This window comes from Pristis pectinata, chromosome 6 (genome assembly GCF_009764475.1).
Source record: "Pristis pectinata isolate sPriPec2 chromosome 6, sPriPec2.1.pri, whole genome shotgun sequence".
Taxonomy (NCBI): domain Eukaryota; kingdom Metazoa; phylum Chordata; class Chondrichthyes; order Rhinopristiformes; family Pristidae; genus Pristis; species Pristis pectinata.
In genome coordinates, this window is record NC_067410.1 from 81,330,978 (window position 1) to 81,353,567 (window position 22,590).

The 22,590-nt window shown below is 41.0% G+C and overlaps 2 protein-coding genes across 2 annotated transcripts in view; one reads left to right on the forward strand and one right to left on the reverse strand.

The window, feature by feature from the left end:
- The first annotated feature begins 891 nt into the window (after positions 1 to 891).
- ssr3 (signal sequence receptor, gamma) lies at positions 892 to 8,631 on the forward strand. Its single transcript, XM_052017856.1, has 5 exons — positions 892 to 1,066; positions 3,984 to 4,110; positions 4,194 to 4,292; positions 6,936 to 7,067; positions 8,351 to 8,631. Exons 1-5 carry the CDS (start codon positions 934 to 936, stop codon positions 8,415 to 8,417), a joined length of 558 nt encoding a protein of 185 aa, XP_051873816.1. The 5' UTR covers positions 892 to 933; the 3' UTR covers positions 8,418 to 8,631.
- A 2,229-nt stretch (positions 8,632 to 10,860) lies between these two features.
- kcnab1a (potassium voltage-gated channel subfamily A regulatory beta subunit 1a) overlaps positions 10,861 to 22,590 on the reverse strand; it is a 177,829-nt gene continuing 166,099 nt past the window's right edge. Inside the window, exons 12-14 of the mRNA XM_052018558.1 lie at positions 19,944 to 20,064; positions 14,443 to 14,531; positions 10,861 to 12,995 (exon numbers count right to left, since the gene is read on the reverse strand). Coding sequence (XP_051874518.1) covers positions 12,906 to 12,995; positions 14,443 to 14,531; positions 19,944 to 20,064 — 300 coding nt within the window. The 3' untranslated portion in view covers positions 10,861 to 12,905. The remainder of the gene's footprint in view (positions 12,996 to 14,442; positions 14,532 to 19,943; positions 20,065 to 22,590) is intronic.

Consider the following 22,590-nt stretch of genomic DNA (forward strand, 5'->3'; position numbering starts at 1 on the left):
GAGAAGTTTTTTTTAAGATTATGAGAGGCATAAATAGACAGCCAGTATCTTTTTCCCAGGGTTGAAATGTCCAATACTAGAGGGCAGGCATTCAAGGTAAGAGGGGTTAAGTTTAAAGCAGATGTGCAGGGCATGTTTTTTTACACAGAGTGGTGGGTGCCTAGAATGCATTGCCAGGGGTGGTACTGGCGGCAAATACGATAGAGGAGTTTAAGAGGCTCTTAGATAGGCACATGAATGTTCAGAGAATGGAGGGATATGGACATTGTGCAGGCAAAAGGGATTAGTTTAGTAAGGTATTTAATTACTAGTTTAATTATTTGGCACAATATTCATGGGCTAAGGGCCTGTCCCTGTGCTGTACTGTACTGTTCTATTTTCTACGTAATTCACTGATTTACAATAAATCTCGAACCCAGTGCACTCAATTCACATCACGAATTCTCATCGCCAAGCCCTTCCATTGCAGACCACCTCTTCAGCTCTGGGCAAATGGCCTTTTTCGTTTCTTCATTTGACCTGCTGTAAATGACAGAGGTATCAGCCGCATCTGGTTTGCAATCCGGGACAATTTCCCAATCCCTATCCGCTTTAATCTTCAAAAAAAAACCAAAACAAATGATTTCAAGCGGTTTAAAAGTGTCAGGCACACCAATATCAAAGATGGCGCCGACCCATTCAGCTTCTCGGGGCGGCAGCGGCGAAAACAGGAAGCATGGTGGTGCGTGCGAATATTTTCGAGTTTTTGTTCATCACTTGATGCTGATGTTCATGATGATTTTTGTTTAAACTAAAATCCTCTCGCTAGCCCCGCCGGCGGGTAAGTCGGACCCGGACAGGAGGGGAAGGGGGGGGGGTCATGGTGCGGTGCATTGTGGGACGGTTCCGAGCGCTGACGGGCCTCTGGAGGACTCCGCCTGACGACGTGGAGCGATGGCGCCGAAAGGTAGCAGCAAGCAGCAGTCGGAGGAGGATTTGCTGCTGCAGGACTTCAGCAGGAATGTCTCGGCCAAGTCGTCGGCGCTCTTCTATGGGAACGCGTTCATTGTGTCGGCCATTCCCATCTGTGAGTAGCCGGAGAGGAGCGGGGAGCGGCGAGCGGCGGCTGGGTGAAGCCCCGGTGTCTGCACGGACGCCTCGTTATGTGGGCTGCTGATGTGGCAGCTCGGTCTCGGCATCGGCATCGTGCCCAATGAAGCGGAGAACGCGGCGGCGGGAGTGGGCCCGCTGGCTCATCGAGCCGGCCCTGCCATTCCATATGATTATGTCTGATCTGTCTCAGGTCTCTCCTCCTCTGTGCCAGTCCCACACAATCCCCCGATCTTTCAAAAAAATCTAAATATCTCCAATGATCCATACAGTGCAACCCGCTGGCATAGAGAATTCCAGTGATCTATCCTGTGCAACCTTCTGGCATAGACAGGAGATACTGCAGATGTTGGAATCCGGAGCAACACAAAAGGTGCTGAGGAATTCATTGGGTCAGATAGCATCTAAGGAGGGAAAATTTACCCTCCATAGATGCTGCCTGACCTGCTGAGTGCCTCCAGCACTTTGTGTTGCTTCAGATTTCAGCATCTGCAGTCTCTCGTGTCTCCACTGGCAATAGAGAATTCCAGTGATCTATCCTGCACAACCCTCTGGCACAGAGAATTCCAGAAATTTCTCCATCCTCTGCGAGAATTACCATTTACCTAATTTTGTAACTATGCCCCCTCACGAGATTCTCCCACTAGTAGAAACATCAAATCTGCCATCTTCTCGTAGGATCTTATCTTTCAGAAAGATCACTCCTCGTTCTCTAAACTCCAAGGAATATATATCTAATTTCCTAAACCCCTCGTGATAGGACAACCCTCTAATCTTGGGAATTAGCTTACTGAATCTCTTTTGGACTGCCTCCAATGCTGGTATATCCTTTCATATATAAGGGAACCAGTACTATGCACAGTACTCCAGGTGTGGCCTTGCAATTGTAAAAGTACTTCCTTACTTGCTTCTAAACTCCAACCTTCTTGCAATAAAGGCCAATATACCATTTACATGTCTAGCCACATGGTGCATTTGCCTGCTTTTCTTTGCGATCTGTGCACAAGAACACCTAGATCCCTCTGTATTTGTTCCTCTGTAATCTTTCTCCATTTGCCTTTCGATTCCTCTTACTAAAGTACATGACCCCTCATACTTTCCCACATTAAACTCCATTTGCCACGTTTTCACTCACTCACTGAACCTTTAGTCACATTACTTTTTTTTAATACCTTGTCCCACGTGATAGTGATTTTTTTTTTACAAGTTATTTCCACGCTGTTTGGAATAAATCTATCAGGTATCTTTGGGATGTTGTCAATGTGGCTTGTGTCTGAGATATTGGACAATATGGATAAATAATATAAGTGGGAGAGGGAAGCAATTAAATGGTCTTGGAGTCTACATGGGCATGGAAGGAGATACTGTTGTTAAAATATTCTATTTGGTAGGGATGGAATCCTAAGACTGCCATTGAGAGATGATTGAAGTGTAAGTATAGGAAGTCAAAATTTTGCAGAGGATAAGAGATCAGTTCTGTAATGTGAATTTCATCAGAACTCCAGCATTTTGATTTCTTGCTAAGATTTTAAACTTCAAAATAAATACTTGATATTTGCTAATTACGGTCTCTTGTTTTCAATATACATTTAGACAATATACTGATATTCAGTTTTTAGGAAACGATGTGTCTTGTGCTTTAATCAGTAATTGTACTCAAATTTCATAGTTTGAAATTATGGCTAGAACACATTGGATTTTAAATGGTTGTTTGGTTATAAATATACTGATATTCCTGAACAAGGCATTTAAGGTTTTGCTTTCAAGCTACTTTTCTGTAAATGTGCTCAAATTTTTCTTGGAAGTTGGGATCTCAAGACATACTTTTGATCAAAGTTTGGGATTCATAATGGAGAACTTTACTTTTAAGCTCATATGCAACATAACTTTCATTTGGTTGTGCACCTCATCTAATAAACTTTCAATAGCTATTGTATTGCATTGTTGTCAGTGGTATTTGGTTGGCTAAAGTTGCTTTTTGAGTATTTCTTATATAGGTTAAAACTCACTGGTCCAGCATTCTGTGGTCCAGCAACTCTGGCATGTTTTGAATCTATAGTACAGATTCATACTAATTAGCTAAGATCTAATGCTAATTAACCTACCAATGCAGCTGGCAGTGTTTCTGACTTGCAGAAGCTTTGGAATACTGACAGTTTTTGGAAGCCTTGCATAACCTGGGGAGAGTCTGAAAGAATAATGTTAAAAAGAACAGTTCTCGTGCTCAGAGGAAGATGATATGGGGTGAATTTCTGTGGTCCAGCACCAGTCAAGTCCCAAAGGTGCCAGACAAGATAGTATCAACCTGTAATGTTCTTAGATTGTCAGGACACACACAAAAAAATAAAGTTCCCTTTTCACTGTTTCCTCAAAAGCCAAAGGATTTTGTTATTCGTAGAATTATGGTAGAATTCTAAAGTATAACATTTTCACCATACAAATAACCACATTTTTTCCCTTTCCTTAGTTCTTCAGTGTGTGGGTGAGTGAAGATCAGTAGAATCTTTGTTTTTGAATTGTAGTTGGATAAAGACTTATTAGGAAAATTTTAATGACAAAAACATCTTTTCATAAATCTTACACTTGCGTCCTTGGAGCAAAGAGGTTAAGCTAAAGTTCTCAGATTTCGTAGTTTCAGTGCCAAAAGAACTTTGAATATGTTTTCCAAGGTCAGGAGGAATTGACAACATTCACACTTTTGAAGCTTTCTTCATGAAAATAGACTTATGAGGCAAATTGTTTAAAACTTCCACCTTAAAATTTCTCCTTGATTTATCGCAAGCAGAATTGAAATTCTAAATCTAGTGCTTTGTTGTCACTGCTGTAAGTCAATACTTGCTGCTGATGTATGTTCTCGATTATGATTATAATCTTTTTCAAATTTATTCTTTTAGGGCTCTATTGGAGGATCTGGCACATGGACCTAATCCAATCTGCAGTTCTGTACTGTGTTATGACCCTTGTGAGCACCTACCTTGTGGCATTTGCCTACAAAAATGTAAAGTTTGTCCTGAAACACAAGTAAGTAATTTCTGGAGCGCCATTATTTGCTCTATTTTACCCAGGATGTTTTGAACATTGTTAACAGAGGTCTATGTGTCTAGGGTGGCGCAGAAGAGAGAAGACGCAGTTTCCAAGGAGGTCACCCGGAAACTGTCAGAGGCTGACAGCAGGAAGATGTCTCGCAAAGAAAAGGATGAAAGGTATTTTAAATTATGCATATTTTTATGTAGTAGATGACATTTTGAAAGTTGATGTTAGCAAAATTACATGGGCAAAGGTTGATGCTGTAAGTTGAATGTAAAAAAAATTGTGTACTAAGTTAGCTTGTACATATTATAATGAATTACTTTTTGAAGCAAAGAGTAAACCGCTACCAATTTGATTCTTAAGCTGGCTCGTTTATGAAACAACCATTTAGTGTTTTATGCTTCTGTACATGGCCAACAATCTGAAGACAGTCAAGGACAGTAACCTTTCTTCTTCCGTCTTATCTGTTCATTGTCATTTTTTTATCGTTCTTATTATCACATAGAAAGTACAGATTCAGTAATGGTTTTGTCAGTCAACTTAAATTACTTATTTTATTAAGTGATACGTTGGACTGTTTCTTTTTCTTTTTAGGGACTGGTTTTGAATCTAGTCAGATATGCAGATTGAATGTCACATGAATTTGATAATTTTAGCTTGGTTTCTAAAATATATTATTGTATCTCCTAAAAATGCCAACATCACCAGGTTATCTATAAAAATGATTATTGGAGAAGTTGAAAACATTGACTTTTGGTTATTGGCTTTAGTAGATGAAACTTCAGTTACAGATTACAGCTGGATACAGACAGTCCTTGAAAGTCTAATAGTCTGCTGAAAAAATTTTTTGTTACTAAGAAGTACTGATCATGGAACCAGGAGGTGCAGGGACTAATACCAGTGCTACCATTGCCTAATGCCAGCCACTGCAATTGTACTTCTTGCTCCTCTGCTCTTCATTAAGAATTTTAAGAAGTAAGTCATTTCTTAGTGAAAAACAAACTGCTGGAGGAACTCAGTGGGTCGAGCAGCATCTGTGGCGGGGGGCAGGTAGAAATTGTTGACATTTTGGGTTGAGACCTTGCATCAGGACTGAGTGGAGAGGGAAGATAGCCAGTATAAGGAGGAGTGGGAAGAGTGAGATGGGTGGTGATAGATGCACTAACGATGGGTGAAGGATGATGAGCAGAAGGAACCAGGTGGGGGAAAGGTGGGGATGGAGTTGGGAGACAGAGGCAGGTGGGTGATAGGTGGAAGCAGACAAGGAAAAAAAAAGGCAGATGGAGCCAGGTGGGGGAGGGCATGGTAAAGGTGGAGACAGACTGGGGGGTGATAAGCGGGGACACAAAAGCTACAAGTGCTGGGATTTGATAAATAAGGAAAGTGTTAATGGGAACCATTAGGTAGAGGTCAAGGTCAGATGGAATAAGATGAAGGAGGGAATACAGGAAGTTCCCCCCCCACCACCACCCCACATCCTCGCCTTTCACCCTACTGGCCTCTGCATCCAGCGTATCATCTCCTTTGTCATTTCTGCCAGCTGCAGTGGAATCCCACCACTGGTCGTACCTTCCTCACCCCACCCCTTTATGCTTTCTGCAGGAACCATTCTCTCCATGACTTCCTGGTCCTCTCTCTCCATGACTTCCTGGTCCTTACCTCCTTCCCTGACCTCTTACAGTTGCAGGGGAAATTGTCAGAGGTGCAGCACTTAGTCCTACACCTCCTCCCTCACCACCATCCAAGCTCCTAAACAGCCCTTCTGGCTGAGGCAAAGATTCACGTGCACCTCCAACTTCTGACTTCAGTGCTCCCGAAGTGGTCTCATCTACATCAGCGAGACCAAGCACAGACGAGGCAACTGGTTTGCAGAGCACCTGTCCTCTGTCCACAATGGCCATCCTGAGCTCCCAGTTACATGCCATTTCAACTCACTTTCTTATTCCCACTGATCTATCCATCCTCAGCCTTTTCCACTGCTAGGGTGAGGCCCACTGAAGAATTGGAAGAACATTGGGTAGTCTAAAACCCAGTGGTATGAACATTGAATTTTCCAATTTCAGATAACCCTTGCCTCCTACCCCCACCATCTCCTTTCGATCCACCTCCATTCCTATTTTTGTTCTCTTTCCCATGCCCCCCATCAACTGTTTTTGGCCCCTCCGGTTCCATCCACCTACTACCCACACATTCCAACCACCATATCCCCTGCCCCATCTGGTTCCATCTGCCTTTCATCTCTCCCTAATGGTTCCCATTATCACCTTCCTTACATCAGATTACAGCACTTGTACCCTTTGTGTCCCCACTTATCAGCCCGTCTCCACTTTCAGCCTCCCGTCCCCGCCACCTGGCTTCATCTGCCTCTCTTTTTTTCCCTTCTGCCTACCATCCTTCACCCCTCCTCGCTCCACTTATCTACTGATCCTTGTCTTGCCTCTCACCCCTCCCCTTCTCCTCATTATAACCACTATCTTCCTCCTCCACTCTGTACAATCTCTGTTAGGTCTCAACCTGAAACATCGTCAGTTCCTCTGCCCTCACGGATGCTGCTTGACCTGCTTTCCTCCAGCAGTTTGTTTTTTGCTCCAGCATCTGCAGCCTCTTGTGGCTCAGTTTTTACTTTTCCAGTCTGGCTGGGAATACCTATTAATTGAATACCAATTCAATGATAATGAAACTTGAAATCTGATACTGGGTGTGCAATGGGTCTACATAGTAAGATGTTAAGACTGTCCTCAGAATCTTGGAAATTCATTTTCAAATGCAAACATGTACTTAAATGTTTCTCAATTTCTTCTCTTTCCATACAATAGAATTCTGTGGAAAAAGAATGAAGTGGCTGACTATGAAGCTACAACCTTTTCAATCTTTTACAACAATACCTTGTTTCTGGTTATGGTGATCATTGCTTCATTCTTCATACTGAAGAATTTCAATCCAACTGTGTATCCTTTTTAATGCTGGTTTAATAATGTGCAATTTTGCATTTTCAACAAAACAGGCAGAGTCCAAGAGGTAAGCTTGAAATAAATAGAATTATTGTTATCAGGGAATCTAGTTGTAGCTAACTTGCAAAAATTTCAGATAGTTGGAAGATGACCATTTCAATAGTTTGGTATCAGACCTATGATTTTGAACTTTAGGGAATGCTGTAGCTTGCCTCTTTAATGCTGGCACTCATTTTGTCCATGAACCCCATGATGGTTGGCTCCCTCAATCATCTAATCTGCTGACCATCGAATTTCCCTTTCTAGCTTCACTGATGTTGTTAATGTTGTCTTGGATGCTATCATCCTTATTTTCAAGTTTGCCATCATTAATCCTTGACTCTTTCCATCTTTTTTGTAAACTATCACCCCATCTCCAACCTTGCTTCCCTCTCCTGTTGCCTCCCAAATAATTCCTGAAATTCTGTTTATGAATCCTCCAATCATGTTAGCATCCTTGCTGCATTAACAAAACAACTGTAATACTCATAAACCACATTGTATGCATCTGTAACACTGATTCTTCTTGGTAGTGTAGTGGTTAGCGTAACACTATTACTGCACCAGTGGCCCAGGTTCAATTCCCGCCACTGTCTGTAAGGAGTTTGTATGTTCTCCCCATGTGTGTATGGGTTTCCTCCAGGTGCTCAGGTTTCCTCCCACAGACGTACAGATTAGGAGTTGTGGGCATGCTATGTTGGCGCCGGAAGAGTGGCGACACTTGTGGGCTGTCCCCAGCACATTCTCAGTAACTAAAAAAAGACACATTTCTATGTTTTGATGTACATATGACTGATAAATAATACTTTGCATATTTTATATCTTATCCACTTATAGGCTAATATAGGCTTATCCACTAATAAGACCATAAGATGTAGGAGCAGAATTAGTCCATTCGGCCCAGCTGGCAAAGCCTTCCCTCAGCTTTGGCAGGTGTCAGGAGCCTTTGGAAACAAGACATCCTCACTGCACTGCCCGTCAAACACTCCTTCCTGGCTGCCATGTTCACTGATGTTGGTGGCAATCTCCATGAGTGCTAAGAGCCTTTCCTTCAAGTGACACTTCTTCACTTTATCACCCTGTATTTGCTTAGTCCATACCACTGGGACAGAAGATGTGGGGAGCCAGTAATTTGGTCTTTCAACTCCACAGCAGGTAGTTCAGGCATTGGAGGCGATCAGGTGTGCAAGATGTGAATCATGTTTTTCTATAAACTTTATTTTCCTTAATTATAATCACAGGAACTACATCCTTTCCATCTGTGCTTCATCGGGGATGATTGCTTTACTTTCCACAGGGTCGAAGTGATTAACATTGGCGTGGTTAGCTGATGTTAAAATTTGAATGATCTTGCATTCTTGAGGATCAGGTCATTTTGATTTTCACGGTCTGTAAAATTGAGATCCATGACTGCAGAATTGGCCACTTAACTGAGATAACTACGGTTCTATGAACTGCAATTTATTTTCATTTCATGTGATCAGATGTGGATGTTCTGTAATAAAACTGCATTTTGCAACTACTTCTTATTTGCAGGCCTATTACTATGAGTTTTATAGTATGCATTTAGTTTTTTCATGCATAGTGTCTGGATTTATTAATGTTTTAGTAGATGTTGCAAAAGTGAATATAGTAAACCCCTTGTGTCAAGTTCAGGCATCGAGTTGGACCCAGGCATACTTTTAACATTATAAATTGTGGTATATATTCTTTTTGCATGTTTTATTTCTTAATATGCGCTAAGAGTGGAGTCCTACCAATTCTGAAAATTTGTAGATGATACGACATAATTACTAATAGTTTTTTTTTACATTGATTATATCCCATTGTTCTATTGTAGTTTATAATCATCAGGTGTGAAGAATTTTATGGGGCCAAATTGTTGTAGGATTTTATGAATATTGTACCTCAGTGCATCTTTTGGATGCCTTAGTGCTTTACATTTCTATATTTTTTTAAAAGCAACAAAATTGAAAAATGACACTAGAAGCAAAATAGATACTTGAGACCCAGAGGTCAGCAAAAAGCTCAAAATATTGACAAGAATTAAAGATAACTATAATAGTAATTTTATAATTGTGACAGGGTATGTAAACAGGTCAGGGAGAGGACTAGGAAGAAGCAATTGTGTTGCTGTATATAAAGAGGTTGAAATATTGGGATAAAAGTAACCTTCCCTTAATTGACAGGACAGAATTAAAAGATTTAAGACCAAACAGGAGAAACATTAATTATGTAACTGAAATGTACCACAACAATTAATAAAAGTTAATTGAAGAAAAAATATATAAGAACTGAGATACATGAGAGAATGTACACCAACATAGATGTATTGAATCAAAATGGCTTTTGCTAAGTGTAGTCTTGTTATGGAAGGGAGTTTTCAGCAAGTTTCTACAAACAACAAACTAATGAAAAACATCTGTCTAAAAATTCAATCACATGACTTTTAATAATGGCCAGTTATAGGTTGCATTGTATCATTTGGAAAATTTGACTGGTCATGTCTGGATAAGGGTCATTCTTATGACCTTGACGATTTCATTCCCTTTGCAAAGCTTCTTTTGGAGCATGTTAAGGAAACTTTGACCACATTATATTGAGAGTGACCATCATTAGGCACTCCTCGAACATTCTTTTCTTGCTTTCATTTCTTGGGCCAACTTACAGATACAGACACACGCACACTGCTGAGATTTGCAAAGGAGGACTCTCAACCATATTTGGATTTCTGTCCAATCAGGTAACAGTTTTAAAGATCAAGATACAATGGCCCAGAGCATTCACAGGGAATGGTGAGTAACAATTGCTGGAAATGTTAGACTTGGTAAAGAAACAATATGTCTTGGTCATCTTGTTCTGGTGCAGAGGGATAGTTTGTGCTCGATTTAATTCACTGTCTGCACTTAGTGCCTATGCAGTTGCAATAACTGGCTGTGGCACCATGTAAATGGTTATCTTGGCAACCTCTACTCTGTGGGACTTCCATGAGGCAGAACAGGTCACAAGTGGCAACAAGCATCAGAGTCAGACCTCAGCTGCTGATTTTTTGGAAATTTGAAACCCATCCATAGCTTCTTTGTACATTGCTTAATCTGCTTAAATGTTGATGGATCTCATAAGCTGTATACAGAAATCAACTAGTAATTGCCTTTTAGGAAATAGTTTAGTGGAGTACTGGTCATTCAATCAGCAGTGTGATGCATGTGCATGATGCCTGGTGATAGTAACATAATGCATCTTTGGAAAATACAGATGTCAGGACTTGGGTTCATTCACATGTTACATCTCCTTCAGCAGTGCTTTGTAGTAGAAGTATTATGAAATGGTAAGAGTAGTCTTTTGCTGAAGACAGATAATGATGTGTTGATCAGAAGGACAGAGAAATGGCAGATAGAATTTAATCCTGAAAAATGTGAGGTGGTGCATTTGGGAGAACTGGAGGCTGGGATATACACAGTGATTGATAGGACTCAAGGAAAGGGACCATGATGTATATGTCTGAGGATCCAGAAAGGCAGAAACACAGGTAAGATGGTTAAGAAGTTGCCTTTTATGAACTTGGGTGTAGTGATGGTGTTGGAAGCAGCTGCGTATATGAGAATGCTCCAGTATTTCTCTGAAGCTACTTGCCTCATGTTGTCGAAGCAAAGCATTTTCCACTGGACCATAAAAAAAATTGTTCCTCTTTCAACCCAGTTTGTAATGCTGTCACTTGTATTGCTCTAGATCTTAAATCAGTGACTAAAAATAAGTTCAATTTTTTTTTATTTGTCTGGACTGGATGCTGTCATGCACAAATAATAATACATTCCAATAAAATTTACTTCTACTTTGTTTGAAAACCATTGAACAGAAAAAATTGAAGCATTTATTCCTGAGATGTTGCACCCTTAAAGAACACAGGCAATAGCTACAGTGTATAGCATAACCCAAATTAAAGCCCAAGGATATGCAATATCATCTAATAACTCTTGGCAATCAATTAGATTGCTATTATAAATCTACTGGATTTCAGTGTATAATGCAACAAATCAACAACAAAAGAAACATGAAAGCATAGTAATGGAACCAATTAGCTGATAGTACACCTGTACCTAATCAAGCTTTTCTCTTTGTATATACAAATTTTAATCCGCTGCAAATCATTTTGTAAGCATCAAACTACAAATATATGAACTTTAAATGAAATCTGTTAATTAGCTAGAGTGCATAGTACTCAGATATGTTTTGTGTTGTTTCAAAGCAAGTGAGGATGAACATACTGATCATCATCCCCAAATTAAACTACTTTGATTCACATAGTAGTTCACACTGCAGCTGTGCCGGTTTTAAGTAATGTCAGGTGTTTTCTGCATGGGAAACTAACATGGACTCTTATTACAAGTTTCAAAGGTTTTAATTAACTGGATTTATATTAGATTGTTCTAATATATGAATGGGGAAGGGGGGGGGGGTGGGTTATTTAACCCCTTAATCTTGTCTTACCATTCACTTATATCATGGCTGATTTATACCTCTAGATTTGGATGGCGTTTTACCTTGGCTAGATCCTTCTGGATTGATTCTGAAAAAACATTAACTTAAGTATCCACAGCCTTTGAGGATAGAATCAGTACTGATTGCTTAGCTCTATTTTTAAGAACTTTGCCAGCAAAGAAAATTGCATGGAATCCACTCAGGGCCAAATATACTTCCCAAGGTGCATTGCCAAAACTGAACATGACTTAGTCAGTCTTAGGCCATGTACTTCAACCCCTCTCACTATGAAGGCCTTCTAAGTATATTTTCTACCTCCTTTATTAGCTTTTTTAAAAAAATGAATAGTGTACTTGCACCTTTTGATTTGTCTTTCTTGAATCCATTGTGTGTAACTTGGCACTTTTACCCTGCCCACTCACCTTATCCAAATAATGTTAACTTTCTGCTCTCAAATATGCAATGTCTTGTGCCTCCTGACAGTACTTCTTTCAAATATTGTAATACATCTCTCGTTCATATCTGACAGGCATAGTAAAGCTCAAGGCCCCAGTTCAACTTTCCTGAGGACACTAGTATCACAGTCAGTCAATATACATTTGCTTTTAACTTCTGTTTCCTTTTCTCTCTCTCTCCCCCCCATTTCAATGAAAGCATTAAAAACTAGACATTTATATAAGATTTTTTGTGGAGTTTCCTTAAATAAACTTCCATTCTGAACAAGGTATCCAAAAGTTTGGTCAAGAAATTCAATGTAGTTTACCACAAGTGAATGCAATATAGTTACAGTGCAAGTTAAGCTTTGACCATTGCAGATGGTACCCAATCAAGAACAAGTTAAAACAAGCATAAGATATGCAACATCCATCACTGGGTGTCAATTAATTGATGTAAGCACACTTGGACTCTTGTTCTAAGAAAATCACAAAAGTTCCAGCTAAATGCAAGCCAGGAAATGTATATGATCAGCAATATGCAGGATGAGGTTTAGATGGGAGGAAAAGAATACTTGTTTAAACCTTACTGGAATTAATAGTTCAAAGATACACAAGCTGTGGACTTGCATGATGTAATTTTTTTTCATAATGCAAAGAGATAAAAGTAGAGCTCAGTTTTGCTGAGTAATAAACTTCAGAAACCACCTTAATAACCTAGGGATGTGCTTCGGATAAAAACACACACTCTCATGGCATTGGCATGCACCTGTGGGAATTCAGCAGGAAACAGCTTTAGATTCATGTTAACCAGACAGTGGTTCAGCAAGTAAAGAGTACCACTTTCATCATGCATTCCCAGTCAATGTCATGCTTCTTTAAGTTAGGACCTGTAGTCCTTCTTGCTGTATGGTTTGTTGCCAAGTATGTTATCAATCTCAGTCACGGTCTGTGTTGTCATCTTTGAGAGCACCTGAAAAAAATTTTGAGAGAGTTCAAATAGAGGAAAGAACCCTTAAAGTGGTTAAAATTGCTTTGATATGGACTACAGTACGGAAAGAATTGAATTTTCTTAAAGCCTTTCACTGCAAGAACATTCCAGGGTGCATAAACAGCTAATGAAACACCATTATATTGCTGTGTGCAAATTAGCTGCCTGGTTTGCAAAGTCCCTAAATAATCTGTGATACTGAGAAAATATTTTTATTGTTAATTAAATATCAGCCAGGACTCAGACAAGAACTCAAAAGGTAATGCTATGGGATCGTTTACATCGACTTCACTGGACTGACAGGGTCTTGTTTAATGTCTCAACTGAGCCACAGGTTGGTGTGACTGATGCAAAGACCTAGACAATGTATGTGCTGATGAATGCAAATGTGAATTTGAAATTTGGGCTCAGGAAGAATCATTAACAAAGTTTTACCCAAAACAACTCTGTATGAACCAGAATCTGTGTATTGATGTTACATACTTAATAGTGGGCATGTACCAGTTTTGAATATGCTGAACTGAATCAGTTAATTATGTAATTTACTCTACAGTTGATTTTTAACATTCACATCAAACTATAGCTGTTTCCATTAGGGCAGGAACAACAGTGAATTTTGATCTGGACATACAGTAAACTGCAAGACATGTGGCTTCCTTTTTATCTGCCAATACAGCTGGTGAAATTATGTGGCTGGGAGTCAATGGTGACTGACTCATTGCGACAGAGTGGTAATCTCATGGGTTCTGCGACAGTGTTCAGAGGGGATGAGCAGAAGTATTGGGAATGAAAAGGAGGAATGGCTTGTAGTAGGGAAAAATAACTGTGTCCAGAACCACTAGATGCTTGAGTCATAGAATAGTTACAGTACAGGAGGTGGCCAGTTGGCCATTGTGTTGACTCCAGATGTCTAGGGACAACTTTAAAGCTCTCTCATAGACATAATTACTGTTCTAAAAAAAAATTAACAGGTGATACTTTTCCACATTTTGCCACTGCAGTTACATTATCTGCCTTCTAATTGCTGCAGGCTATATTTGCATGGTTGATGAATGAGTAGTAGTCAAATATGACACAGGGACTCTGAGTGTGTTATGTTACCCCAATCTGAATTATTTATAATTAATAATAACAATTGGAGCTTTACTGAACTGATGTTTAGCAATGAGATGGCAATATGTAACAGAAGAGCATTCTATTTCATAGAAAGCTTTTAATAAAACAGTTTATTCCCACGTGGTCAGTGCAGAAATCTGTATTGTTAATCTTAAGGAAGCTTTTCCAGTAGTTCAGTTTCTAAAGGGGGTGCACTAATACATGATTACTTTTCCCTCCTGCAGTTTTTGTTTTGTGAATGTGATAAATTCTATTGATAGAAACCTGATATTAACGATGAATCAATTAGTTGATGTTTTTAATAATTACTTGCCTGTATGGCACCTAGGTTTTCTGTAAGCTGTTCTGCATTGGAGGCTCCGAGGAGTACTGAACTGACACCTTCTGTGCGCAGACACCAAGCTGAAAGTAGACAAGAAGTGCCACAAGTGAGAGGGAGCAGAGTGTTCTGGGCTTTGGCTCAAAGGGCTTCGGCATAAAGGGGCGAGGAAAGGTAGGTGACTTGAGTTAAGGAAGGAGTGAGTGCGGTTTCCTGTACTCAGTGTCAGATGTGGGAGTTCCCGGAGTCTCCCTGCCTGCGCCCAGTGTGTCGAGCTGCAGCTCCTGAGGGACCGTGTTAGGGAACTGGAGATGCACCTCGATGACCTTTGTCTGGTCAGGGAGAGTGAGGAGGTGATAGAGAGGAGTTATAAGGCAGGTGGTCACACTGGGACCATCGGAATCAGGCAATTGGGTCACAGTCAGGAGGGGGGAGGGGAAGAGTCAGGTACTAGAGTACCCCTGTGGCTGTACCCCTTGACAATAAGTACTCCTGGGGGAGACAGCCTACCTGGGAGAAGTAACAGTGGCAGTGTCTCTGACACAGAGCCCGGCCCTGTGGCTCGGATGGGTAGGGAAGGAGTGAGGAGGGCACTAGTGATCGGGGACTCTATAGTTAGGTGGGCAGACAAGCAATTCTGTGGACACAGGAAAGAAACTTGGAAGGTAGTTTGCCTCCCATGTGCCAGGGTCCGGGATGTTTAAGATCGCGTCCAAGATATCCTGAAAGAGGGAGAACAGCCAGAGGTCGTGGTACATATTGGTACCAATGACATAAGTAGGGAAAGGAATGAGGTCCTGAAAAGAGACTATAGAGAATTAGGAAGGAAGTTGAGAAGCAGGATCTCAAAGGTAGTAATTTCTGGATTACTGCCTGTGCTAAGCGACAGTGGGTATAGGAACAGAAATGAGGAGGAGGTTAAATGCGTGGTCGAGGGATTGGAGTAAGGAGCAGGGATTCAGTTTTCTGGATCATTGGGGCAGGTATGACCTGTTCAAAGAGGATGGGTTGCACTTGAATCCCAGGGGGACCAACATACTGGCGGGGAGGTTTGCTAAGGCTACGGGGGAGAGTTTAAACTAGAATTGTTAGGGGGTGGGATCCATACTGGAGAGACTGGGGAAGAGGTGTTTGGCTCTTAAATAGAGGAAGCTAGGAGTAAGTACCATAGGCAGGTGATAGAGAAGGGAAGTGTTCAGACAGGCTTGAGCTGTGTCTATTTTAACACAAGGAGTATTGTGAACAAGGCGGATGAGTTTAGAGCTTGGATCAATACTTGGAGCTATGATGTGGTGGCCATTACGGAGACTTGGATGACTCCGGGGCTGGAATGGTTGATTCAAGTGCTGGGTTTTAGATGTTTCAGGAAGGGCAGGGAGGGAGGCAAAAGAGGTGGGGGAGTGGCACTGTTGATCAGAGATATTGTCACGGCTGCGGAAAAGGTGGACGTTGTGGAGGGATTATCGACGGAGTCTCTGTGGATGGAGGTTAGGAACAGGAAGGGGTCGATAACTTTACTGGGTGTTTTTTATAGGCTGCCCAATAGTGACAGGGTTACTGAGGAGCAGATAGGGAAGCAGATCCTAGAAAGGTGTGAGAATAACAGAGTTGTTATGATGGGGGATTTTAACTTCCCAAACATTGACTGGGATCTCCGGACAGTGAGGGGTTTAGATGGGGTGGAGTTTGTTCGGTGTGTTCAGGAAGGGTTCTTGACAGTATGTAGATAGACCTACAAGAGGAGAGGCTGTGCTTGATTTGATATTGGGAAATGAACCTGGTCAGGTGTCAGATCTCTCAGTGGGTGAACATTTTGGTGATAGTGATCATAACATTAGCACTGGAGAGAGATGGGAACAGACAGGCTAGAAAGGTGTTTACTTGGAGTAAAGGGAATTATGAGGCTCTCAGGCAGGAAATTGGAAGATTAAATTGGGAACAGATGTTCTCTGGGAAAAGTACGGAAGATATGTGGCAAATATTCAGCGGGTATTTGTGTGGAGTTCTGCATAGACATGTTCCGATGAGACACAGGAGTCACGAGAGGATACAGGAACCGTGGTGTACGAAGGCTACAATAAATCTAGTCAAAAGATAAAGAAAAGCTTACAAAAGGTACAGAGAGCTAGGTAATGTTAGAGATCTGGAAGAGTACAAGGCTAAAAGGAAGGAACTTAAAGAGATTAGGAGATCCAGAAGGGGACATGAGATGGCCTTGGCGGGCAGGATTAAGGAAAACCCCAAGGCATTCGACAAGTATGTGAAGAGTAAGAGGATGAAATGCGAAGGGATAGGGCCTATCAAGTGCAGCAGTGGGAAAGTGTGTATGGATCCGGAAGAAATAGCGGAGGTAATTAATGAATACTTTACGTCAGTATTCACTATGGAAAAGGATCTAGGGGATTGTAGTGGGGTCATGCAACAGCCTGAAAAGTTTGAGCATGTAGATATTAGAAAAGAGGTGGTGCTGAAACTTTTGGAAAGCATCAAGTTAGATAAGTCGCCGGGACCAGATGGGATGTACCCCAGGTTGCTGTGGGAGGTGAGGGAGGAGATTGCGGAGCCTCTGACGATGATCTTTGTGTCGTCGATGGAAACGGGAGCGGTTGGAGGGTTGCGGATGTTGTTCCCTTATTCAAGAAGGGGAGTAGGGTTAGCCCAGGGAATTATAGACTGGTGAGTCTTACCTCAGTGGTTGGTAAGCTGATGGAGAAGATCCTGAGAGGCAGGATTTATGAACATTTGGAGAGATATAATATGATTAGGAATAGTCAGCATGGTTTTGTTAAGGGCAGGTCCTGCCTTACGAGCCTGATTGAATTTTTTGAGGATGTGACTAAGCACATTGATGAAGGGAGAGTAGTAGATGTAGTGTATATAGATTTCAGCAAGGCATTTGATAAGGTACCCCATGCGAGACTTATGGAGAAGGTGAGGAGACATGGGATCCAAGGGGACATTGCAGTATGGATCCAGAACTGGCTGGCCCACAGAAGGCAAAGAGTAGTTGTTGAAGGGTCGTATTCTGACTGGAGGTCGGTGACCAGTGGTGTACCTCGGGTCTGTACTGGGACCCTTAATCTTTATGATTTTTATAAACGACCTGGATGAGGAAGTGGAGGGGTGGGTTCGTAAGTTTGCGGATGACATGAAGGTTGGGGGTGTTGTGGATAATTTGGAGGGCTGTCAGAGGTTACAGAGGGACATAGATAGGATGCAAAGTTGGGCTGAGAAGTGGCAGATGCAGTTCAACCCAGGTAAGTGTGAAGTGGTTCATTTTGGTAGGTCAAATATGTTGCCGGAATATAGTCTTAATGGTAGGACCCTTGGCAGTGTGGAGGATCAGAGGGTCTTGGGGTCCGAGTCCATAGGACGCTCAAAGCGGCTGTGCAGGTTGACTCTAGGGTTAAGAAGGCGCATGGTGTATTGTCCTTCATCAATCAGGGAATTGAATTTAGGAGCTGAGAGGTATTGTTGCAGCTATATAGGTCCCTGGTCAGACCCCACTTAGAGTATTGTGCTCAGTTCTGGTCACCTCCCTACAGGAAAGATGTGGAAGCCAAAGAGAGGGTACAGAGGAGATTTATAAGGATGCTGCCTGGAATGCGGAGCATGCCTTATGAAAGCAGGCTGAGGGAACTCTGCCTTTTCTCCTTGGAGAGACGGAGGATGAGGGGGGACCTGATAGAGGTGTATAAGATGACGAGAGGTATTGATCGGGTAGATAGAGGCTTTTCCCCAGGGCTGAGATGGTGGCCACAAGAGGACATAGGTTTAAGGTGCTGGGGAGTAGATATAGAGGAGATGTCAGGGGTAAATTTTTTACTCAGAGTGACGGGTGCGTGGAATGGGCTGCCAGAAACGGTGGTGGAGGCGGATACGATAGGGTCTTTCATGAGACTGTTAGATAGGTACATGGATCTGAATAAAATAGAGGGCTATGGGTAAACCTAGTAATTTCTAGGGTCGGGACATGTTTGGCAGAGTTTTGTGGGCCAAAGGGCCTGAATTGTGCTGTGGTGTTTCTATGTTTCTAATAGAATACAACATTTCTGTGAGAAGTTCTGAATAGGGTCTGCAAATTGAAACAATAACTCTGATTCAAAGTATATGTGTAGTCTTCAAATGGAGAGCCTGATATTTGAATCTTTCTGTTTCTCTTTACACAATGTTTCCTGATCTCCTGAATGTTTCCAGCACTTCCATTTTAATTGCTGACAGTAGGTGTTTGAATCAAGGTATACTGAAATATAAGTAGGCCTCTTGCTTCTCTGGCCACTCTGGAGGCAGATTAGCATGGTAGTGCTCCCAATAGGCTGCTTAAAGAGCAACCTAAAAAACTAGTATAAGGTGTATGAACAACTTCTGGGGGGGAAAAAAAAGTTGCTACAGTCTACAAAAATGCCAGTTTATGAATGGCTAGTAGCTATACCTGCTCTGTATCTTAATTGATAGATACACACAGCATTATTTCACCTTGTACTGGGGGTGGGAGGGTGGGTGCAGGAATACCATATCTACATTGAAACATAAAAAGGAAATTTAAAATTTGAATGTACAAAATCCCTGAAGTCGCCCTAAAAAGTTTTTGTATATTGAAAGTGATGCAATTTGATTCAAGGTATGTGTACTATTTCAATTGATATTTATAAGGAAAGCCTACTGACATTTGGATTTTCCCACATTCAATCTACCCCACTACCCCAGAGACTGACTACACTTTCACAGAGATGTTTTCCTGCATTCCTATCCTCAGTAATTCATTTCCAGGCCAATGCAGTTTAAACTGACATTTTGTTCACCACTTCTTTCTCAATGCTGGCTAATCTGTTCCCTTATTTAAAGGGCTTTTCTATTTCTTTCCCAATTATCTGACCTCTTTCCTTTCTCACTGTTCCCATCCATTTAGCATCTATTGTCATCCACTGCCATTCACCTCCTCCCTTCATTGCCATCAATTTGCTTCCTCTTCAATGTGAACTTTTACCCAAGACCAGCTGCTAGCTTATCAGGCACCACTCTGTTCCATGTTACTGCTGGTACTGGGGCAATTCTATGTTTCCCAAATGTGAATTCTTATGTGCCAGCTTCCCTCAAGGCATAAAGAGGCCAATCAACCCCAATCCTAGTCTCAGAACAGAGTGAAGGGAGTTATCCAAACTGTTAAGTTGGCAGCCAGATTTGGTGAGAAGGGGTTTTAAGAGAAGTGAAACAATCTGTACCAATTTCGAATTAAAACCCTGACACCCAATCCCCAAAATGATCAGAGTTGACCAAAATTAGGCTAACAGAAGGTCCATTCCAGTGTGATTAATAATGGCTACACCAAGACTAGGATTCAATTCTTGGATCTCAGTTTCTGGAGTTGAACAAGTTAGTAGAGATTTCACTTAAGTCTGCTGGTCAAAATTTACTTCTTTTTAAAATTCAAAGTGGTATCAAACAATAAAATTCCAGAAGCGCATTATTTCTGGATACCTCAAAACTGTTCTCACCTATTGCTAACTGGGGCAGTGTGCAGCTCAGTCGCTCCACAATCGGAGTGAGGTCCTTCAGTTTAGCCTGCTGTCTCCTTCCTTCCTCACTGATAATTTTGTCCTTCAACCACTGGTAACACTACAAACAGGAAGATCTGTTATTACATTCAACATTCTTAAGTAGTTTATAATTTACTTCAATGCCAAAGTGGCTGCACACTCATACCTCATCAGAATGTGACAACACAAATTCAAGTGCTTATTTAAACAATAAAATCAATATCTTTATAAATTACTTTGGAAGTACAGTAAATGCCTAAGTATCTATACTTCATTGTATTTTGATATCTGTGAGATGCCAAGTTTCAGATGGCAATGTCCTATAGAATTAATACCCAAGAAATGTAGAAAGTAGTACATTTTAAGCTTTTGTAGATTTTTACAAAATACTGATTTTAAACTCTTGCCAAAATTGAACAATGCATTCTATACAGTCTATCATTTTTTTTCACATCCAAGCAACGACATCAATCTTGTTTAATTATGTCATATCTTTGTGTATTTAGTACATCATATCAACCTGGTATATGACATCACATCTCATGGCGTAAGAGTGTCATGGTGAACATTATAGACAGCAGTGGTTTTCAAAACTATCAGATTTTACAGTATCATTAGTTGAACAGAGGTATAACTAATGCTTGCAGGAGTCTGAGTTTGACCAAGAAAAAAGACTACCACAAACATAAGAGGGAATTTAAAAGCACACAATAACCCTTGTTCAACAAAAATAAATCCAGTTACTACAAGCCTCAGTGGGGGAGAAAGTTTCAGAAACATTAAGGGACTTCACTTGGACAAGAATGGATTGATTAGAGAAAGTCATCATGGATTTGTTAAGGCAAAGTGTGGCGACTCACCGTCTAGTCGGGCGAACCGGCTCGGCAGTCGGGTCGCGCGGCGTCGGAGCGACGAGGCCCAAGATGGCGGCGGCCCTAGTCTTTCCGAGCGACGGGGAGAACCCGCGCGCGGGAAAGTCCTGATGATGTAGGACTTACGTCATTACCGGTTGTTTTTGGGCGGGAACATTCTCCCTTAAAGGGCCCCCGCAAGGCAGGAAAATAAACCAGTTCTGTTTGGCAATCCTCTGAGTAGAGTCTTGTTTTATTCCGCGGTAGCAACCGCTACAAAAGCATTTTTTAACTAACATGATGAAATATTTTTTTATTAAGTGGCATAGGGCTAAAGGAAAATGCCATTCATTCGGTACATATGGACTTCCAAAAGGCACTTGGAATTAAGTATTTTAACATCCATTAGATGTCAAAAGTTTCGGATAGCAATGTGCTTTAGAATGAATACCCAATGACAGTAGAAAATGGATTTTTTTTAAAGTTTTGTGGATGCTTACAAACTACTGCTTGTAGATTGAAACCCATGGAATAAAAGGGACTGCAGTAGCAGGGATATAAAATTGGTTAAGTAACAGGAAACAGTAGTAATTGTTTTTTGAACCGGAGGGGAGTGTAGAGTCCCCCAGAGATGTTTTCTTACTATTATTAATGATTTTGGAGTTGAATATGCAGGAAGCAATTTCCAAATTTGCATAATGAACCACATGAAGGAAAGGAACAGACTTAAAGGATATAGCGAGAGGCTGGTGGAATGGATGGACAAGTGGTGGATGCAATGTAATACTGAAAATATATTTTGGGAGGAAGAATAAGAGGAAGCAATTTAAACTAGAGGACAATTCTAAAAGGAGTACAAAAACAGGTATTTGTGTGTATGGGCATTGAAAGTGGCAGGACAAATGGAGAAATGAATACAAAAAAAAATCCAAGATCCTGAGCTTTATAAACAGGCACTGAGTACAAAACCAAAAAAAAAGTCAGGATGAACCTTTATAAAACAATGATTTGGCCACTACTGGAGTACAGTATCCATTTCTGGGCACCACACTTTGGAAAGGATGCAAAGGCTTTAAGAGAATGTGAAAGATTTACCAAAATGATTTCGAGAATGAAGGACTTTATTTATGTGGATAGATAAGAGAAACTGGATTGTTCTCTTTTGAACTGAGCTTGCAAGATCTGATAGTAATAGTTAAAATTATGAATATATAGACAGAGTAGATTGACAGAAACTGTTTCCATTGGTAAAGTGATTAAGAACTCAGGGACACAATGAAGGTGATTGGCAAAAGAAGTAAGAAGTGACATGAGGAACTTGTATACAGTGAATGATTATGGTCTGGAATGCATAGTAGGGGTAGAGAGGTAAATATCGACAGTAAAACTCTGTTAATCCAGTATACTTAGGACTTTGGTGGTGTCAGGCAGGCAGATTTTCCAACTATTGGATGTTATTCCAATTAAAACTCCAACACACTTAATTTCCTTCTTAAAAAGTATGTTACGAGGTAACATACAAAATTTTCCAGTGAACCTGGTGTGTTTGAAGGGAGAGTGTGAACCAGGGCTCAGAGAGCCAAATGCCAAACCATCGGGATTTGAGCAATTGGATAGCAAATTGTTGGAGTTTTAATGCATACTATGCATTCACTATTGCAGATAACTGCATAGTTCGAGTGATTCAGGATGAAGTATTAACCATCAACACATCTGAGCAAAGTTTAAAAAGAACAGATTTGCTACTGCTTCCA